This window comes from Oncorhynchus mykiss, chromosome 20 (assembly GCF_013265735.2).
Source record: "Oncorhynchus mykiss isolate Arlee chromosome 20, USDA_OmykA_1.1, whole genome shotgun sequence".
Lineage (NCBI taxonomy): Eukaryota > Metazoa > Chordata > Actinopteri > Salmoniformes > Salmonidae > Oncorhynchus > Oncorhynchus mykiss.
The window spans coordinates 15646860-15663244 of record NC_048584.1 but is presented as its reverse complement, the minus strand read 5'-3'; the positions used below and the strand labels follow the sequence as shown (position 1 = coordinate 15663244).

The window sequence follows — 16385 nt, the reverse complement described above, 5'->3', positions numbered from 1 at the left end:
GCTTTTCGGCGAAAGCATGAGAAGCTATTATCTGATAGCATGCAACACCCCAAAATGCCTGAAGGCGACGTAAACAAAAGAATTAGCGTAGCCGGCGCTACACAAAAACGCAGAAATAAAATATAAAACATTCATTACCTTTGATGATATTCTTTGTTGGCACTCCTATATGTCCCATAAACATCACAAATTGGTCTTTTTCCCGATTTAAATCCGTCCATGAATGCCCAAAATATCCATTTGTATAGCCTGTCTGCTTCAGGAAAAAAGCTCTCTTCCAACACGCAACGTCATGTTTAAAAATTATATAAGTTGCCTATATTCTTTGACAAAACACTACAACCTACTTTTATAACCCAACTTTAGGTATTTGTAAACGTTAATAAGCGATCAAATTGATCGTCGTGTGGAAGCTGTAGGAATTGCATCCGTATCCATATTAAATTTGGTTTCCTTTAAACAATACATGAAAGGGGCGCATGGATACTTTTTTCAGCTTTCAGTGACCAGTTTTTCTTGCGCTTTTCGATGAAACACACGCTCTGTTATAGTCACAGCCGTGATTTAACCAGTTTTAGAAACTTCAGAGTGTTTTCTATCCACACATACAAATCATATGCATATACTATATTCCTGGCATGAGTAGCAGGACGCTGAAATGTTGCGCAATTTTTAACAGAATGTTCGAAAAAGGAGGGGGTAGGATGAAGAGGTTAATTACCAGTTGAAAAATAAAAACATTTGGTAGCTGCTAGCAATTTTTATAAACTGGATTTGCCTGTTTTTGCAATTAGTTTAGGTTAGTTTTAGCTCGTTAACATTTAGCTACGTGATTTCGCTATTAGTTTGTGCTAATTTTGTAGTCTGGTTAGAGGCCCAATGGGCTTTTCTTGCATTTTAGCGCCCCCTTGTGTGCTATGCCGTTAATGGCGTAAATCCCCGTATGAAAGAAGGATGGTATGACAATATGAAAATCTGGATACCACCCAAGCCTAGGTCCTACAAAGGTTGTAATGATGAACTTAGCATTTAGATAGGCCTTGATCTGATCTGTCTCCAGCTCTCTTTTTCAGATGGTCTGGTCACGGGCGAGGCTGTGATTGATGCACCCCCTAATAGCATATCAACACCAACTGGGAAGACTGCTGACAACATTGCCTTGCCTGCCTGCTACAGAGGAGGGAAGGAGGGATAGCGGGAAAGGATGGGGGACTGTGGAAAAAAGAGAATGGGAGAGAGGATAGAGAATGCATCCATACTGGTTAAAATACAGATGGAGAAAGTGAAGAGAATGATGAGAGGAATAGATGGAAAGGAAGGAAGAAAGAAGAGGGAGAGTGAGCAGTGTAGGAGAGATGTATGACGACGGGGATGTGAGAGGGCAGGCTGTGAGTCTGGGACAGACCAAGGAGAGAGGGAGTCTGAGAGCAGCTGTACTGCAGTGCAGAATCCTGTTGTCACAATACCCACATTTTCTGCCATATTTGCCAGTCACAGAATGGCACTTGATCCAGACAGCTCTTTTGAGTTCAAGAGAGAGCCATGCATTAATGAGTCAATTATATAGTGATGAAATCGATTTGACTTACCAATCTAACTACATAACAACATAATAGTAATAATTGATTTGAATGATAAATCTCTATTAATAAACTGTTTTAATCAAGATGTAGCCTAGGTCTATTCACAATACAGGTGGATCACAGGTGTCTGGTGTAGAGGTCGACCGATTAATCGGAATGGCCAATTTTTTTTTAATTAAATTTTTTAGGGGGCCGAATTCAAGTTTTCACAACAATCGGAAATCGGTATTTTTGGATGCCGATTTTGCCGATGTAAAATATATATATATTTTACAACTTTATTTAATGAGGCAAGTCCGTTAAGAACACATTCTTATTTTCAATGACGGCATAGGAACGGTGGGTTAACTGCCTTGTTCAGGGGCAGAACGACAGATTTTACCTTGTCTGCTCAGGGATTCAATCTTGCAACCTTACTGTTAACTAGTCCAACGCTCTAACCACCTGCCTCACGAGGAGCCTGCCTGTTACGCGAATGCAGTAAGTTGCTAGCTAGCATTAAACTTATCTTATAAAAAAACAATCATAAACACTAGTTATAACATATACACATGGTTGATGATATTACTAGTTTATCTAGCGTGTCCTGCGTTGCATATAATCGATGTGGTGCGCATTCGCGAAAAAGGATTGTCGTTGCTCCAACGTGTACCTAACCATAAACATCAATGCTTTTCTTAAAATCAATATGCAGAAGTATATATTTTTAAACCTGCATATTTAGCTAAAATAAATTCAGGTTAGCAGGCAATATTAACCATGTGAAATTGTGTCACTTCTCTTGCGTTCATTGCACGCAGAGTCAGGGAATATGCAACAGTTTGGGCCGCCTGGCTCATTGCGAACTAATTTGCCAGAATTCTACGTAATTATGACATGAGGTTGTGCAATGTAACAGCAATATTTAGACTTATGGATGCCACCCGTTAGATAAAATACGGAACGGTTCCATATTTCACTGAATTAATAAACTTTTTTTTCTTCGAAATGATAGTTTCCGGATTCGACCATATTAATGACCAAAGGCTCGTATTTCTGTGTGTTATTATGTTGTTATTATTAAGTCTATGATTTGATAGAGCAGTCTGACTAAGCAATGGTAGGCACCAGCAGGCTCGTAAGCATTCATTCCAACAGCACTTCCGTGCGTTTTGCCAGCAGCTCTTCTCAATGCTTCAAGCATTGCGCTGTTTATGACTTCACGCCTATCAACTCCCGAGATTAGGCTGGTGCAACCGATGTGACATGGCTAGCTAGTTAGCGGGGTGCGTGCTAATAGCATTTCAAACGTCACTCGCTCTGAGACTTGGAGTAGTTGTTCCCCTTGCTCTGCATGGGTAACGCTGCTTCGAGGGTGGCTGTTGTCGATGTGTTTCTGGTTCGAGCCCAGGTAGGGGCGAAGAGCGGAACGGAAGCTATACTGTTACACTGGCAATACTAAAAGGCCTATAAGAACATCCAATAGTCAAAGGTATATTAAATACAAGTCGTATAGAGAGAAATAGTCCTATATTAACTACAACCTAAAACTTCTTACCTGGGAATATTGAAGACTCATGTTAAAAGGAACCACCAGCTTTCATATGTTCTCATGTTCTGAGCAAGGAACTTAAACGTCAGCTTTCTTACATGGCACATGTTGCACTTTTACTTTCTTCTCCAACACTTTGTTTTTGCATTATTTAAACCAAATTGAACATGTTTCATTATTTATTTGAGGCTAAATTGATTTTATTGATGTATTATATTAAGTTCAAATAAGTGTTCATTCAGTATTGTTGTAATTGTCATTATTACAAATACATTTTTAAAAAATCGGCCGATGAATCGGCGTTGAAAAATCATAATCGGTCGACTTCTAGAACGGAGTTCCATGCAATAATGTCTCTATAATACTGTATGCTTGAATTTGTTCTGGATTTGGGGACTTTGAAAAGACCCCTGGTGGCATGTCTGGCGGGGTAAATGTGTGTCAGCTGTGTAAATTGACTATGCAAACAGTTTGGGATTTTCAACACATTAATGTCATTTGTAAAAAAATATTTTAAAAAATGTGATGCAGTCAGTCTTTCCTCAACTCTTATCCGAGAGAGACTGGCATGCCACAGTATTTATATCATCCCTCTGATTACAATAAAGAGCAAGCCTCTGTTGTTCAGCTGCAGCTTAACGAGGTCTTTCCTTGCAGCACTCGACCACACGACTGGACAATAATCAAGATAAGACAAAACTAGAGCCTTCGGGATTTGGTTTTTGGAATGTGGTGTCAAAAAAGCAGAGCATCTCTTTTTATTATGGACAGCCCTTTCCCCATCTTTACAACCATTGAATCTACAGCCCCAGTCAGTTTTGGACACACCTATTGCGTTTTTTTGCGTTTTTTTTTTTTAGCTAACTTTGATTAGCAGGCCGTTTGGTTGCTGTTAAGGAGGTTGTCATGGAGAAGTGTTCTATCGTGTCCAACTACGTTGACAATTTTAATTGGCTGATACGGAATTAGAACCGGATATAATCACGGCCTCCTGGTGAGGATGGCATGGGGCTAAATAGGCCAGGTTATGTAATGGGAAAGGCTAACATGTAGCCTGCTGGTGCCTTTGATCACGTACTACTACGTCAATGATTTTCATTGGCTGATGCTTTAACTTTTTCCAATATTCGCAAGTATGGCCCCAGGGTTTTATGGAGTTTTTGTCTTGTCTGTGTTTTCATTCTCATGAGTGCACTCTCTCTCCTCTCCGTTTCTGTGTGTGATTTGTGCTTCCACTTCACCAACTGATTTTGGCTGAGGCAACGGTCATGGTGTGAACATGTGTCACATATAATCTCTCAGCTCACTCAGGTGGCATGTCACCGGGGGACACCGTGGCAGGACAGCTTGCCACGCCGAAATGGGCTCGGTGCAAAATGTTACATCAAAGAAACTGTAACAGGAAGGCTACCCTAAAGGCAGCCTAAAGAAAAGGGAACCACAAATCGAGGTCTATTTCAAGATCTGGTTGTAGGCTTACCTGTGTTATTGATACGATGCCAAATGGGTTCTCTTTATTGAGAATACATTGTGTGTCGCAGACTTGTGATCTCCAGGCTGATGATGTCAGGGGAGGGGTTTGGCAGGTGTGGAAGCTAGCAATCTTTTTCACCTTGCCAAAAGTGCGGAGATGAGGCAAGGACATTATAAGCAAACACCCACACGCCAGCTGAAAATGACACGCTGGCTTTCTCTCTCCATGACAAAATGGATGTGGTGTTTTATCATGTGTCCCAGAGATGTTAGGTGTTCTCTTCAGCCTGTTTTTTGTCTTTTGTGAAAAGAAAGTAAAGTACAACAATGTAAATTTGCTCCTCTTTTCACGGCAGACTTTCGCTCCATTAGGCTCTAACACGGCTGCCGACTATCACTATAAACTGGATAAATCCGGTCTGATTGACCGACCTGAGTCTTTGTGAGTTTATGATGGTGATGATGACACTTTTGGTTTCTATCAGTGATCCTCAACCTGTGTCCCTCTCGTCCCCCGCAGGCCAAGTCGTGTGTCTGTCACATGTGCGGTGCCCACCTGAACCGGCTCCACTCCTGCCTCTACTGCGTCTTCTTCGGCTGCTTCACCAAGAAACACATCCACGAGCACGCCAAAAACAAACGACACAATCTAGGTAAGACAGGCGCGCACACACACACACACACACACACACACACACACACACACGAGTGCAACAAACGCTTGAGAACATCACAGCAAACTGCTCATTGTCCTATCAGGTTGGGTGGTGCTGTAGTATAGCTCTCCTCCTATCCTATGGACCACAGCTTGAGTCCACACCAGCTCTACACTGCCCTCACAGAGGGGAAACCATAGGAATAGTGTTGTGCCGACATGGCCGTACTGGTCATCCTATACTCAAATCAACAGTTGATAGTCGGATCGGATGATACTCCTGATTGTACAAAACTGAAGTGTTTTAAAAAAAAAAAAATTGATATGCCTAAGTAGATATTGGCAAGATACCTCCCTGCACGTTCTCACTGCAAAAAAATCAGCAGATTATAAGCAGCGCACAGAGGGGTGTCTGAACTTGCAGCGGGAAGCCAAGTTTGCTGTCGACCAGTTAGAATGCGGATTCGTCTTTTTTTCCCCCTTACCCTTGCCCCGCTTGTAAAATATTATTCACGTTGATAGCTTCATAGCAAACATCCTCGTCGTGTAATTTATCATGGTAGCAGGCAGCAGCAATCTCAACCGAAAAACATGCAAGGAAAAGTGATTGGGTGAAATTATGACACGAGTGTACGGAGAAATACAGTTTCACTTTATCCAATCAGAGCAGCAGGATCAACGTACAGCCCGCCCTTCTCTTTACAGACAGCCAGTTGAGTTATTTGGACCACGTAGAACCTCACACATGACTGCCTGACATGAGAAAGAAGTGTGCTAGCACCCGATTTAAAAAAAAAAAAAAAAATAAATATTTAAATGAGCACGGATAATTACAAAAATTTCTTGGATCATAATCGTATCCTCAAAATTGTCCATATCCGTTGCGATACTCGTTTAGTCCGACTACTCGGCACACCTCTAACATAGAACATGTGCTCTGCTCCTCTGTCTTACTTCATATTTGACACGTCAGACCTGTACAGCACCACCACAACACTCCGCCCCCTGCCAGGTCCTGAAACATTAAAGACTCATAATTACCCCCTTCGCTGAACTAGGCAGGCCTCGGCTGCCCCTCCTCCGCCCCCATTCACACACGGGGCCCAAACAAAGGCCGCTAAGTAGCTAATTATACTGTTGAGGGTAATAAGCACCCAGTAAATAAAAATGTATGTCCTTTTGTTCAGCTCTAGGGGTTTTATGGTGGCAGAACCCCAAATGAGCCAATGTCAAGATGAACGTGTCATCAAACCTTGTTGGGTTATCGTCGCTGTACCACATCAGGGATGGAGCTGATGGCGACATAAATCACCAACCTGTTATGCAACCTAACGCAACATAATTGCAACACAATGCAACACGCCAGGACTGATGCCCCAGGGGCTATTGAATGTCGCCTGTGTAGTTGGCCACATAGGCACTAGGCACCAGTGGGGTTGCTGATTCTCTGTTGCACAAATGTGCCTGAGCAGCTCAGTGCATTGCAGCCCGGGTCTATTAGCCTATAGGGCATAGATAGATTTACGCTACAGCAGGAGGAGAAGAAAAGAATGACCGATCTCACTAGATGAGTGCACAGAGTAATTAACATGTCTTAATAAAACCCAACAGAATTCAGATAAACCAGTTCCTTCATTTTCCAGTAATTTTTTGGGAGTTCTTTCTTCCTTTCAGATGTTTGGTCTGTTCTTCCTCTATTTTGGCTCTTCGTGTTATGTTTCTCCCTGTATCGGGTTATTTCTCTTTCTCTCCCTCCTTTTTCTCGGTTCCCATGGTTACATGAAGGTCTGTGGGTTTATTTTCATTTTGTCTTCTCTCAGCAAGTCTCACCTTGTTACGCAACTTTGTTCTCACTCTCTCTCTCTCTCTCTCTCTCTCTCTCTCCAGCTCTTATTGTGCCATTAACAGTGTGGCTGTTATTCAATCTGAGTCCTAAGGCTAGGGTTTTACTTTTTCAGTCTCTCCATCCTATTTTTGTGCCCGATTTTTAGGTGAATTGCCTCCCTCGTGGATGTGGCATCTGCAGGAAAGTTATATTTTCACTGCAATGACAGCATTATACACTTATGTCCAATATCCACAACATATTACAGCTGTAAAACTGGTTGTATTTGGTTTGGTGTGTGAATTGAATCCACAGGAAGACTTGATGCTCCACTCTTTGCTATTAGCTGCAGTTTGGTACTCCCCAACACCTGCAGGGCCCAGTCTGACATTTCAATACATTCGGTCACAGCTGGGACACCAGTCAACACCGTATCTATCCACATTTTAATACCGTAATTAATCATTCGGGCGATCATTTAGACATACACACAACCTGCATGCCCCGTGCTTTCTCCACATACACCTAATGATTGTTTTGTCTGCCTCAAGCAGCCAATTGCATAGGCAGGTTGTCATGGGAACTGCAAACAGGTATTGGAGCTGCGGCTGCTGAGAAGGTGAGGAGGATATGAGAGGGGGAGAGAGAGAGGGATAGGGAGAGGTGCAGCTTTTACCTGGCTCTATCCTCTTTCTATCCCTCTGTCTGTGGGTAACTGCATGCGTGGTAGCTGACGAGTTGACGGTGAAAAGTCTGATTTTTCAGATTGAAGTGGTGTAAAAGATGTCAACGATGGCTGACAACTTGTATTAGAAAACGGGCCCTTTACACTACATTCATAAATAGACATTTATCCAAACATTATCAAGCGGGGATGTGTTCACATCGTCACATTGACTATAATCCCTCCCGCTCGCCCCGGATCTTTTCCTACGCCAAAGGATGTTATCAGAAAGTCAAGATGTCAGCGCGTAAGCTGGCCTTGCAGAGATAGAGAGCTAGCTAGCTGCCTACTCCTTTCTCCGGGACTGATCTTGGATTTGCGACCCAAATTGGCACCCTTTTCCCTCTGTAGTGCACTGGGCCCTGGTCAGAAGTAGTGCACTAAATAGGGAGTAGGGTTCCATTAAGGATGCACCCCAGAGCTACAAATGAACAGAATGTTCCAATGTAGCCTTGAGCTGTTTCATACCTCCTTTTCCTCCCCATTTATCATTTGTCACTTCATTCTCTTTCTGTCTCTGTTTTTCTTCCAGCTATAGATCTATTGTATGGAGGTATATATTGCTTTGTGTGCCAAGACTACATATACGACAAAGAAATGGAACAGATTGCCAAAGAGGAACAAAGGAAAGCGTGGAAATTGCAAGGTAAGTTCTTTACCCTATTCAATCCCCCAGTATTGCCCTCTGACTTATACAGTGACACCTCGGTTATAACCACAGCTTTTGTTTTCTAAACTTTTGATTTATTGCTCGAGTTTAGCGTTCTCTCTCTCGCTCTCTCTTTTGGCCTGTTCCCAATCCCATTCACCAAGCCCTGCCCCCTGTTACTCAAGCAGACAGTTTCTCATGCTCAATATTCACTCTGCAATGCATGCATTGACCAAACAACAGCATGCAGTCAACAGGTTTTTCAAAAAAAAAGAGCTATTCCATTTTGCGTCTTAATATAAATCCACATGTTTTCTGTCGTATACTATTCTTTTGTGTAATTTGCTAGTAAGTTGGTTTTAGCAAGCTACAAATTTGCCCCTAATGCTAATCGCTTGCTAGCTAAATCTGGGAAACACTCTTTTCACACCACTTCGATAGCAGGTTAGGAGATAGACGTTAAGGTTAGGAAAAGGGTTAGTGAAAATGCACCCCTAACCTGCTACGAAAATCCCTTTTTCTCTAAGTGGTGTGAAGTGTCTCAGCTTTTTTAAAATGTGTATTTTTCCATATAGACACACCCTATATGCATCGAACATGTCTGATGCTTTAAGCGTACTGTTTGAAATAAGACACAAACAAGAGGGACAGCCAGATATCAAGATAACTAGAAGAAGAAAAATTGACCCGACCATCCCCATACCTCTCCTACGGCTGATAATTGGCTACACGAGGAGGCGGCAACCTTTTTCTGATGTGGAATTTCAATTTATCTTACCACTTTTACCTGATCTGCGTGCCAGTTATGGTTTTCATGTGCAATTTTTTTTGTGCAACAGTTTAATTTAATTTCTAATAATGTCTTTGTTATTGTCATGTGGCTAATTAAAATTGTATTAATGAAAGTGATAGCTTTTAGGTTTGTAACTTCTATTGTCATTGCCAATTATGTAAAAAAAAAAAAAAAAAACTATAAAGACAACAAATAAAAACATTGCAGCCTGCAGGTAGAAAATATCCATAAAATAATGTATATCCAGTAAATCACATTGGCTGTGCATGGCCTGTCTGCAACTAACTTGAAACATTGGTTCAACTATTAACTTGGGTCTGGCCTGAAGCTCATGCTAGCAAAGTTGCAACATTGTATAAGATATTCTGGGCCCTCAGTTTCTTAAGCCAGTAAAGCTCAGGAAAGACGGATATATACAGTGGGGCAAAAAAGTATTTAGTCAGCCACCAATTGTGCAAGTTCTCCCACTTAAAAAGATGAGAGGCCTGTAATTTTCATTATAGGTACACTTCAACTATGACAGACAAAATTAGAAAAAAAATCCAGAAAATCACATTGTAGGATTTTTTATGAATTTATTTGCAAATTATAGTGGAAAAATAAGCGCATTCACGAAAAATCACTGTTGTTGCACCGATGTGTACCTAACCATAAACACCAATGCCTTTCTTTAAAATCAATACACAAGTATATATTTTTAAACCTGCATATTTAATTAATATTGCCTGCTAACATACAATTTCCCTAGTTTAATTTATTTTGTCACTTGCGTTCCGTGCAAGCAGTTTGGGCCGCCTGGCTCGCTGTGTGAAGACCATTTATTCCTAACAAAGACCGTAATTCATTTGCCAGTTTTGTACATAATTATGACATAACATTGAAGGTTGTGCAATGTAACAGCAATATTTAGACTTGTGGATGCCACCCGTTAGCTAAAATACGGAACGGTTCCATATTTCACTGAAAGAATAAACATTATTATTTTTTTTTTATAGTTTCCGGATTTGACCATATTAATGACCAAAGGCTCGTATTTCCGTGTGTTATTATGTTATAATTAAGTCTATGATTTGATAGAGCAGTCTGACTGAGTGGTGGTAGGCAGCAGCAGGCTCGTAAGCATTCATTCAAACAGCACTTTCGTGCATTTGCCAGCAGCTCTTCGCTGTGATACAAGCATTGAGCTGTTTATGATGTAGCAAAGAAGGGGGTCAAGTGATAAATGGCAGATATGTGAGAGCAGAACTAATAAACGGGCTCTGCCCGATCACTAAAATGGCCACCCCTGTCAGAACTACAGACCACAAAATGGCCGACCGCCAAAACTACAAGTCCCAGAAGCAAGGGGAACCCTCAGAAGGTGGAGCCGACCCACAGATAACGGGTCAAGAAAAACCAGGAAGAGAGAGAGTGCTGGAAGGATCTATGAACAATAGAGATAGAGACAATAGAGATTGGCTGGATTTACCGTGTATGAGCTGGATTGTTTTGGATTTACCTGTTGGCGTTTGGACCTGGACCTACCGAGAACCCGATTCGTGTACCGAACCCTGCTATCCTTGACCTCGCCTACGGCCTGGGTGAACCAGGACGGAGAAACAAACAAACAGGTACTGTCCTGTTCGAAAGAACTCTCATTCTTGGGTGATTTGGTGGCAGTTTACCACTTAATTTGTGACAAATGCTCCTAACCTAGAAGAGGTTTGCCACAATGACTTCAAGTGCTGTTATTGTGAAGTGGAAACGTCTAGGAGCTACAATGGCTCAGCCACGAAGTGGTAGGCCATACTAGCTCACAGAACGGGACCGCTGAGTGCTGAAGCGCTTAACGTATAAAAATAAATTGTTGGTCCTCAACACTCACTACGAGTTCCAAACTGCCTCTGGAAGCAATGTCGGCACAATAACTGTTCGTCGGAAGCTTCATGAAATGGTCTTCCGTGGCCGAGCAGCCGCACACAAACCTAAGATCACCATGCGCAATGCCAAGCGTTGGCTGGAGTGGGTTTGGCAGATGCCAGGAGAATGTTACTTGCCCCTTAGTTCCAGTGAAGGGAAATCTTAACGCTACAGCATTAAATGACATTGTAGACAATTATCTGCTTACAACTTTGTGGCAACAGTTTGGGGAAGGCCCTTTCCTGTTTCAGCATGACAATGCCCAGTGTACAAAGCAAGGTTCGTACAGAAATGGTTTGGTCGGTGTGGCAGAACTTGCCGATCGCAAGTAGAATTGCAATATTTGGGACCAAAATCTGCACCTCTGGTATATGTAAAATGCATATTCTCTAGAGATTCCACTGCATTGGCCTTGTAGGTTTCCCTATTTCCTGTTCCCCTCCCTTCAGGTTTAAGGTAAAGCAACCCATCTAGTTAAATCTAAGTTCTCACATCCTCTCTCTAGCTCTCTGCCTTGCACTTGTTTTTTTACTGATTTCTTTCCTGTTGTTTGTGTGTGTGTGTGTCAGGTGTAGGGGAGAAGTATTCGACGTGGGAGCCCACCAAACGAGAGCTGGAGCTGCTGCGGCACAATCCAAAGCGTCGGAAAATGACGACAAACTGCACCATCGGTAAGGGCTCCTCCTCCCAGTGCTGCACTGTCTGGCTACAGCAAGAGTTGTCTTGTGCCTCGTCTGAAATCAAACTCCCTGGTCCCTTATCCTAGCTTCTTACCCCTGCCTAGCCCATACCCTCTCCCCTTTCTGTATTTCCAAATCTGAAGAATCCCAATAATGGGATAAGCAATATGGCAGATGGAAATTATAAGGCTTGGTGGAGCCATTGTCGTATTGAACCCGCCATATTGGTCCATTCAGACCTGTCAACACAGAAGGGTTAGTTGAGAGGACTAGGGCAAACAGCTCTAGTCTGCTTCTCTCTATATGGGCGTAGTTCATTTCCTATGAGGTTCAGTGTGATGACAGCATCTGCAGTACAGACTGTGTGATGTCTGTGGGCGGATAGAACCCCCAGTCTCTCCTTAATCTCATTGCAGAGACTTCTGTTGGCTGTGTCTGAAAAATTTGTTTATCTGGGAAAGTGTGTGTGTGTGTGTGTGTGTGTGAGAGAGAGAGGTAGTATGTTATTGATCAAGGATTTAGAAAGTGCTGTCCAGTGGAGAAATAAGACATTCCTCTACTCTCACTCATCCCTCTTTAATTCTCACTCCTCCACACAGCTATGGAGCAGCTCAGACAGAGTTGGAGATGAGTGGTGTTAAACAGCATCGCAGTATGCTTCTGTTAGGTGCTAAACGTTCACGCTCTCTCGCGCGCTTGCAAATCTCAATTTGTCTTTTTGTCAAGATGCCCTGTACTGTGTGTAATGGTGCCCTGTAGGGGTACTAAGGTGAGCAGCTGGTCAGGGGCAACATGTTTTTAAATACACAAACGTCACTTAGAAATGTCCTTGTTTTTGAAAGAAAAGCAAAAAAAAATTGCCCGTTTAAAATAACATCAAATTGATCAGAAATGCAGTGTAGACATTGTTAATGTTGTAAATTGCTATTGTAGCTGGAAACGGCTGATTTTTAAAGGATATCTACATAGGTGTTTTCTTTCAAAACCGAGGACATTTCCAACTGACCCCAAACTTTTGAACGGTAGTGTGTGTCATTATGTCTTTGTTTTCGTTTGGAAGAGATAATTGAAAATAATGCCATTGTTGATTAGATGCTTCTCTTTCATTAATTAGGCTATTTTTCTCTTCAACCATGTGGTTTATCTACTACAAACTCATGGACAATATGGACAGACATATAACACATCTATTCTGTATATATGATTCATTTTATAAAAAGTTATTCACATCAAAATGTGTATTTGTCACATGCTTTGTAAACAGCAGGTGTAGGCTATTAGTGACATGCTTACTTACAGGTCCTTTCCAACAACGCAGAGTTAAAGATAAAACATTCAATGACGTCGAGACACGAGGAATAAACGCACCATGAATAAAGAATAACAATAACGAGTCAAAAATAACATGGCTATATACAGGGAGTACCAGTACCAAGTCTATGTGCAGGGGTAGCAGGTGATTGAGGTAGCTACAGTACCAGTCCAAAGTTTATAAACACACACTCATTCCAGGGTTTTTCTTTGTTTACTATTTATAATAGTAAACAAAACTATATAAGACATCAAAACTATGACATAACACATATGGAATCATGTAGTAACCAAAAAAGTGTAAAACAAATCCAAATATATATATATATATATATATATATATATATATATATATATATATATATATACATACATACACACACCACCCTTTATCTTGATGACAGCTTTGCACATTCTCACCCCTTTGTTTCCTGTAGTCCACAATCAGCTCCTTTTGTCTTGCTGATGTTGAGGGTGAGGTTGTTGTTGTCCTGGCACCACACTGCCAGGTCTCTAACAACATCCCTATAGGCTGCATCATTGTTGTGTGGGTGTGATTAGTTCTACCACCTTTGTGTCGTCAGCAAACTTGATGGTGTTGGTGTCTTACATGCAGTCGCGTGTGAACAGGGTGTACAGGAGGGGACTGAGCACACACCCCTGAGGGGCTCCCATGTTGATGGTCTGCATGGCGGATGTGTTGTTGCCTACCCTCACCGCCTGGGGGAGGCCGGTCAGGACGTCCAGAATCCAGTTGCAGAGGGAGGTGTTCAGTCACTGTCCTGAGCTTGGAGTGGACTATGGCGTTGACTGATAAGCTGTAGTCAATGAACAGCATTCTTACCTTGGGTATTGCTTTTGTCCAGGTGGGCAGTGTAGAGTGCAATGGAGATTGTGTCATGAGGTTGATGTGAGCCATGACCAGTCTTTCAAAGCTTTTCATGGCTATAGATGTGAGGGCTACGGGGCGATAGTCCTTTAGGCAGGTTAACTTGGCTTTCTTGGGCATGGTGGACTTTTATTCAAGTATAAATTAACAAAGTTACCATAGATTGCCGTAGATGACCTGTTATTTACCCAAATGACTGAAAATGCCAGTAAATTACCGGTAGCTTTGCATGCAACCCTACCTGTCAGGGTATCCCAGCTCAGTGGGTCTTACCCTGTTGTCCTCCTGCCAGTGTGAAGCTGCTGTGTTCACTCCGGACCACTGTGGCCATCTGTTACAGCCATATCTCCACTGGTTCTCATTTACTGTAGTGGTTTTGGCGCTGGAATTTATATTATGTATCTTTCTGCATCCCCCCCCCATTTACCTGTCTGTTCCTTTCTCTCTCCATCTTCCTTTGTGTCCTGCTTCTCTCTCTCTCTCGCTTGACCTCTAACCCTCCCCTCTCTCCCTCAGGTCTTCGAGGTCTGATCAACCTGGGCAACACGTGTTTTATGAACTGCATCGTCCAGGCCCTCACCCATACGCCCCTACTGCGGGACTTCTTCCTGTCCGACAGACACAAGTGTGAGATGCAGTCCAACTCCTGTCTGGTGTGTGAGATGTCCCAGCTCTTTCAGGAGGTAAGGCGGTTAAAAATATCTTTCTCTTTCAGGCTCGCACACCTCCTCCATCCTCCTCTCGCTTTCTTTCCCAGCCCACCTCTACTGCTGTCTATAACGCTCTTGTTCTAAATCTCTCTCAACCCAAAACTATCTTCTCCTTTTATTTTTCTCTCCCCCACCTCTCTCCCTCTAAAACCATTGTAGTGGAAGTACCTAGCTAGCGAAGTTGTTGTCAGTACGTAGTGGGATTTGCATGGTTTTAAGTTCCTGTTTCATCCCGACCCTTCTCCAACCCTTATTCTCTCTTATACCTCTTTTTATTTTCCCTCGCCTCACTGTCTCGCTCTCTCTCTCCATTCCCCCTCTCCTTCTCCCCTCACATTTAATGTTTCTGTTCTTTCTTCCTCCTCCTTTTTCTCATCCCTCCCTCTCTCTCTCTCTGTCAGTTCTACTCGGGCCACCGTTCGCCCCACATTCCCTTCCGACTGCTGCACCTGGTGTGGACTCACGCGCGCCACCTAGCAGGCTACGAGCAGCAGGATGCCCACGAGTTCCTCATCGCTGCCCTGGACGTGTTGCACCGCCACTGCAAAGGTTTGCATCATAGTACAGGGGCGATCGCATAGAATCGCGCAGGAACACACACACACACACACCTACCTTTTTAAGACCTACCTTTTTATATATACAGGGGCAAACACGAATATATTACACAGCCTTACACCCACATACAGTGCCTTCGGAAAGTATTCAGACCCCTTGACTTATTCCACATTGTTACGTTTAACCTTTCTGGCGCAGGCGTTCTGCTAGCGACCCACCTCGACAAACATCCGGTGAAATTGTAGAGAGTCGAAATTCAAATTACAGAAATATAAATATTTAACATTCCTCAAAATACAAGTGTCATACATCAAAATAAAGCTTAACTTCTTGTTAATCTAGCCGCTCTGTCAGATTTCAAAAAGGCTTTATGCTGAAAGCACACCATGCGATTATCTGAGGACAGCGCCCCGCATACAAAAGCATGAAAACATTTTTCAACCAGGCAGGTGTGCCACGAAAGTCAGAAATAGCGATATAATAAATACCTTACCTTGGAAGATCTTCTTCTGTTGGCACTCCAAAAGTACCCAGCTACATCATAAATGGTCATTTTGTTCGTTACAGTCCTTCTTTATAACCCCACAAACTCAGTTTAGCTGGCGCGTTTCATTCTATAAATCCACCGGTTTCCCTCCTTCAAAATGCATACAAAATGAATCCCAAATGTTACCAATAAACTTCTCCAAACAAGTCAAACAACGTTTATAATCAAACCTCAGGTACCCTAATATGTAAATAAACGATAAAATTTAAGACGGAGAATCAATGTCTTTACCGGAGTTAAACAACAAAGAACGCGCTCTCAACCATGCGCATGAAAACAAGACAGGCAAAATGGGAGCCACTTAGAAAAACTACAAATTCTAGCTCATTTTTCCAAAAACAAGCCTGAAACTTTCTAAAGACTGTTGACATCTAGTGGAAGCCCTAGGAACTGCAATCTTGGAGGATTTCGCCTCATAATAAACATGACAGCCATTGGAAACAGTGGTAGGCTGAAAATGTTTATTTTTTGGATGGTTTGTCTTCGGGGTTTCGCCTGCCATATCAGTTCTGTTATACTCAGACATAATTTTAACAGTTTTAGAAACTTTTTATAGTT

At 42.4% G+C, this 16385-nt stretch overlaps 1 protein-coding gene across 2 annotated transcripts in view; it reads left to right on the top strand.

Moving 5' to 3' along the window:
- Positions 1-16385, top strand: part of LOC110498751 (ubiquitin carboxyl-terminal hydrolase 22) — a 44165-nt gene that overhangs the window by 17320 nt on the left and 10460 nt on the right. For both annotated transcript variants that reach the window (XM_036955885.1, XM_036955884.1), the window contains exons 2-6: positions 5108-5240; positions 8324-8437; positions 11702-11803; positions 14529-14695; positions 15124-15271. In XM_036955885.1, coding sequence (XP_036811780.1) covers positions 5108-5240; positions 8324-8437; positions 11702-11803; positions 14529-14695; positions 15124-15271 — 664 coding nt within the window. The remainder of the gene's footprint in view (positions 1-5107; positions 5241-8323; positions 8438-11701; positions 11804-14528; positions 14696-15123; positions 15272-16385) is intronic.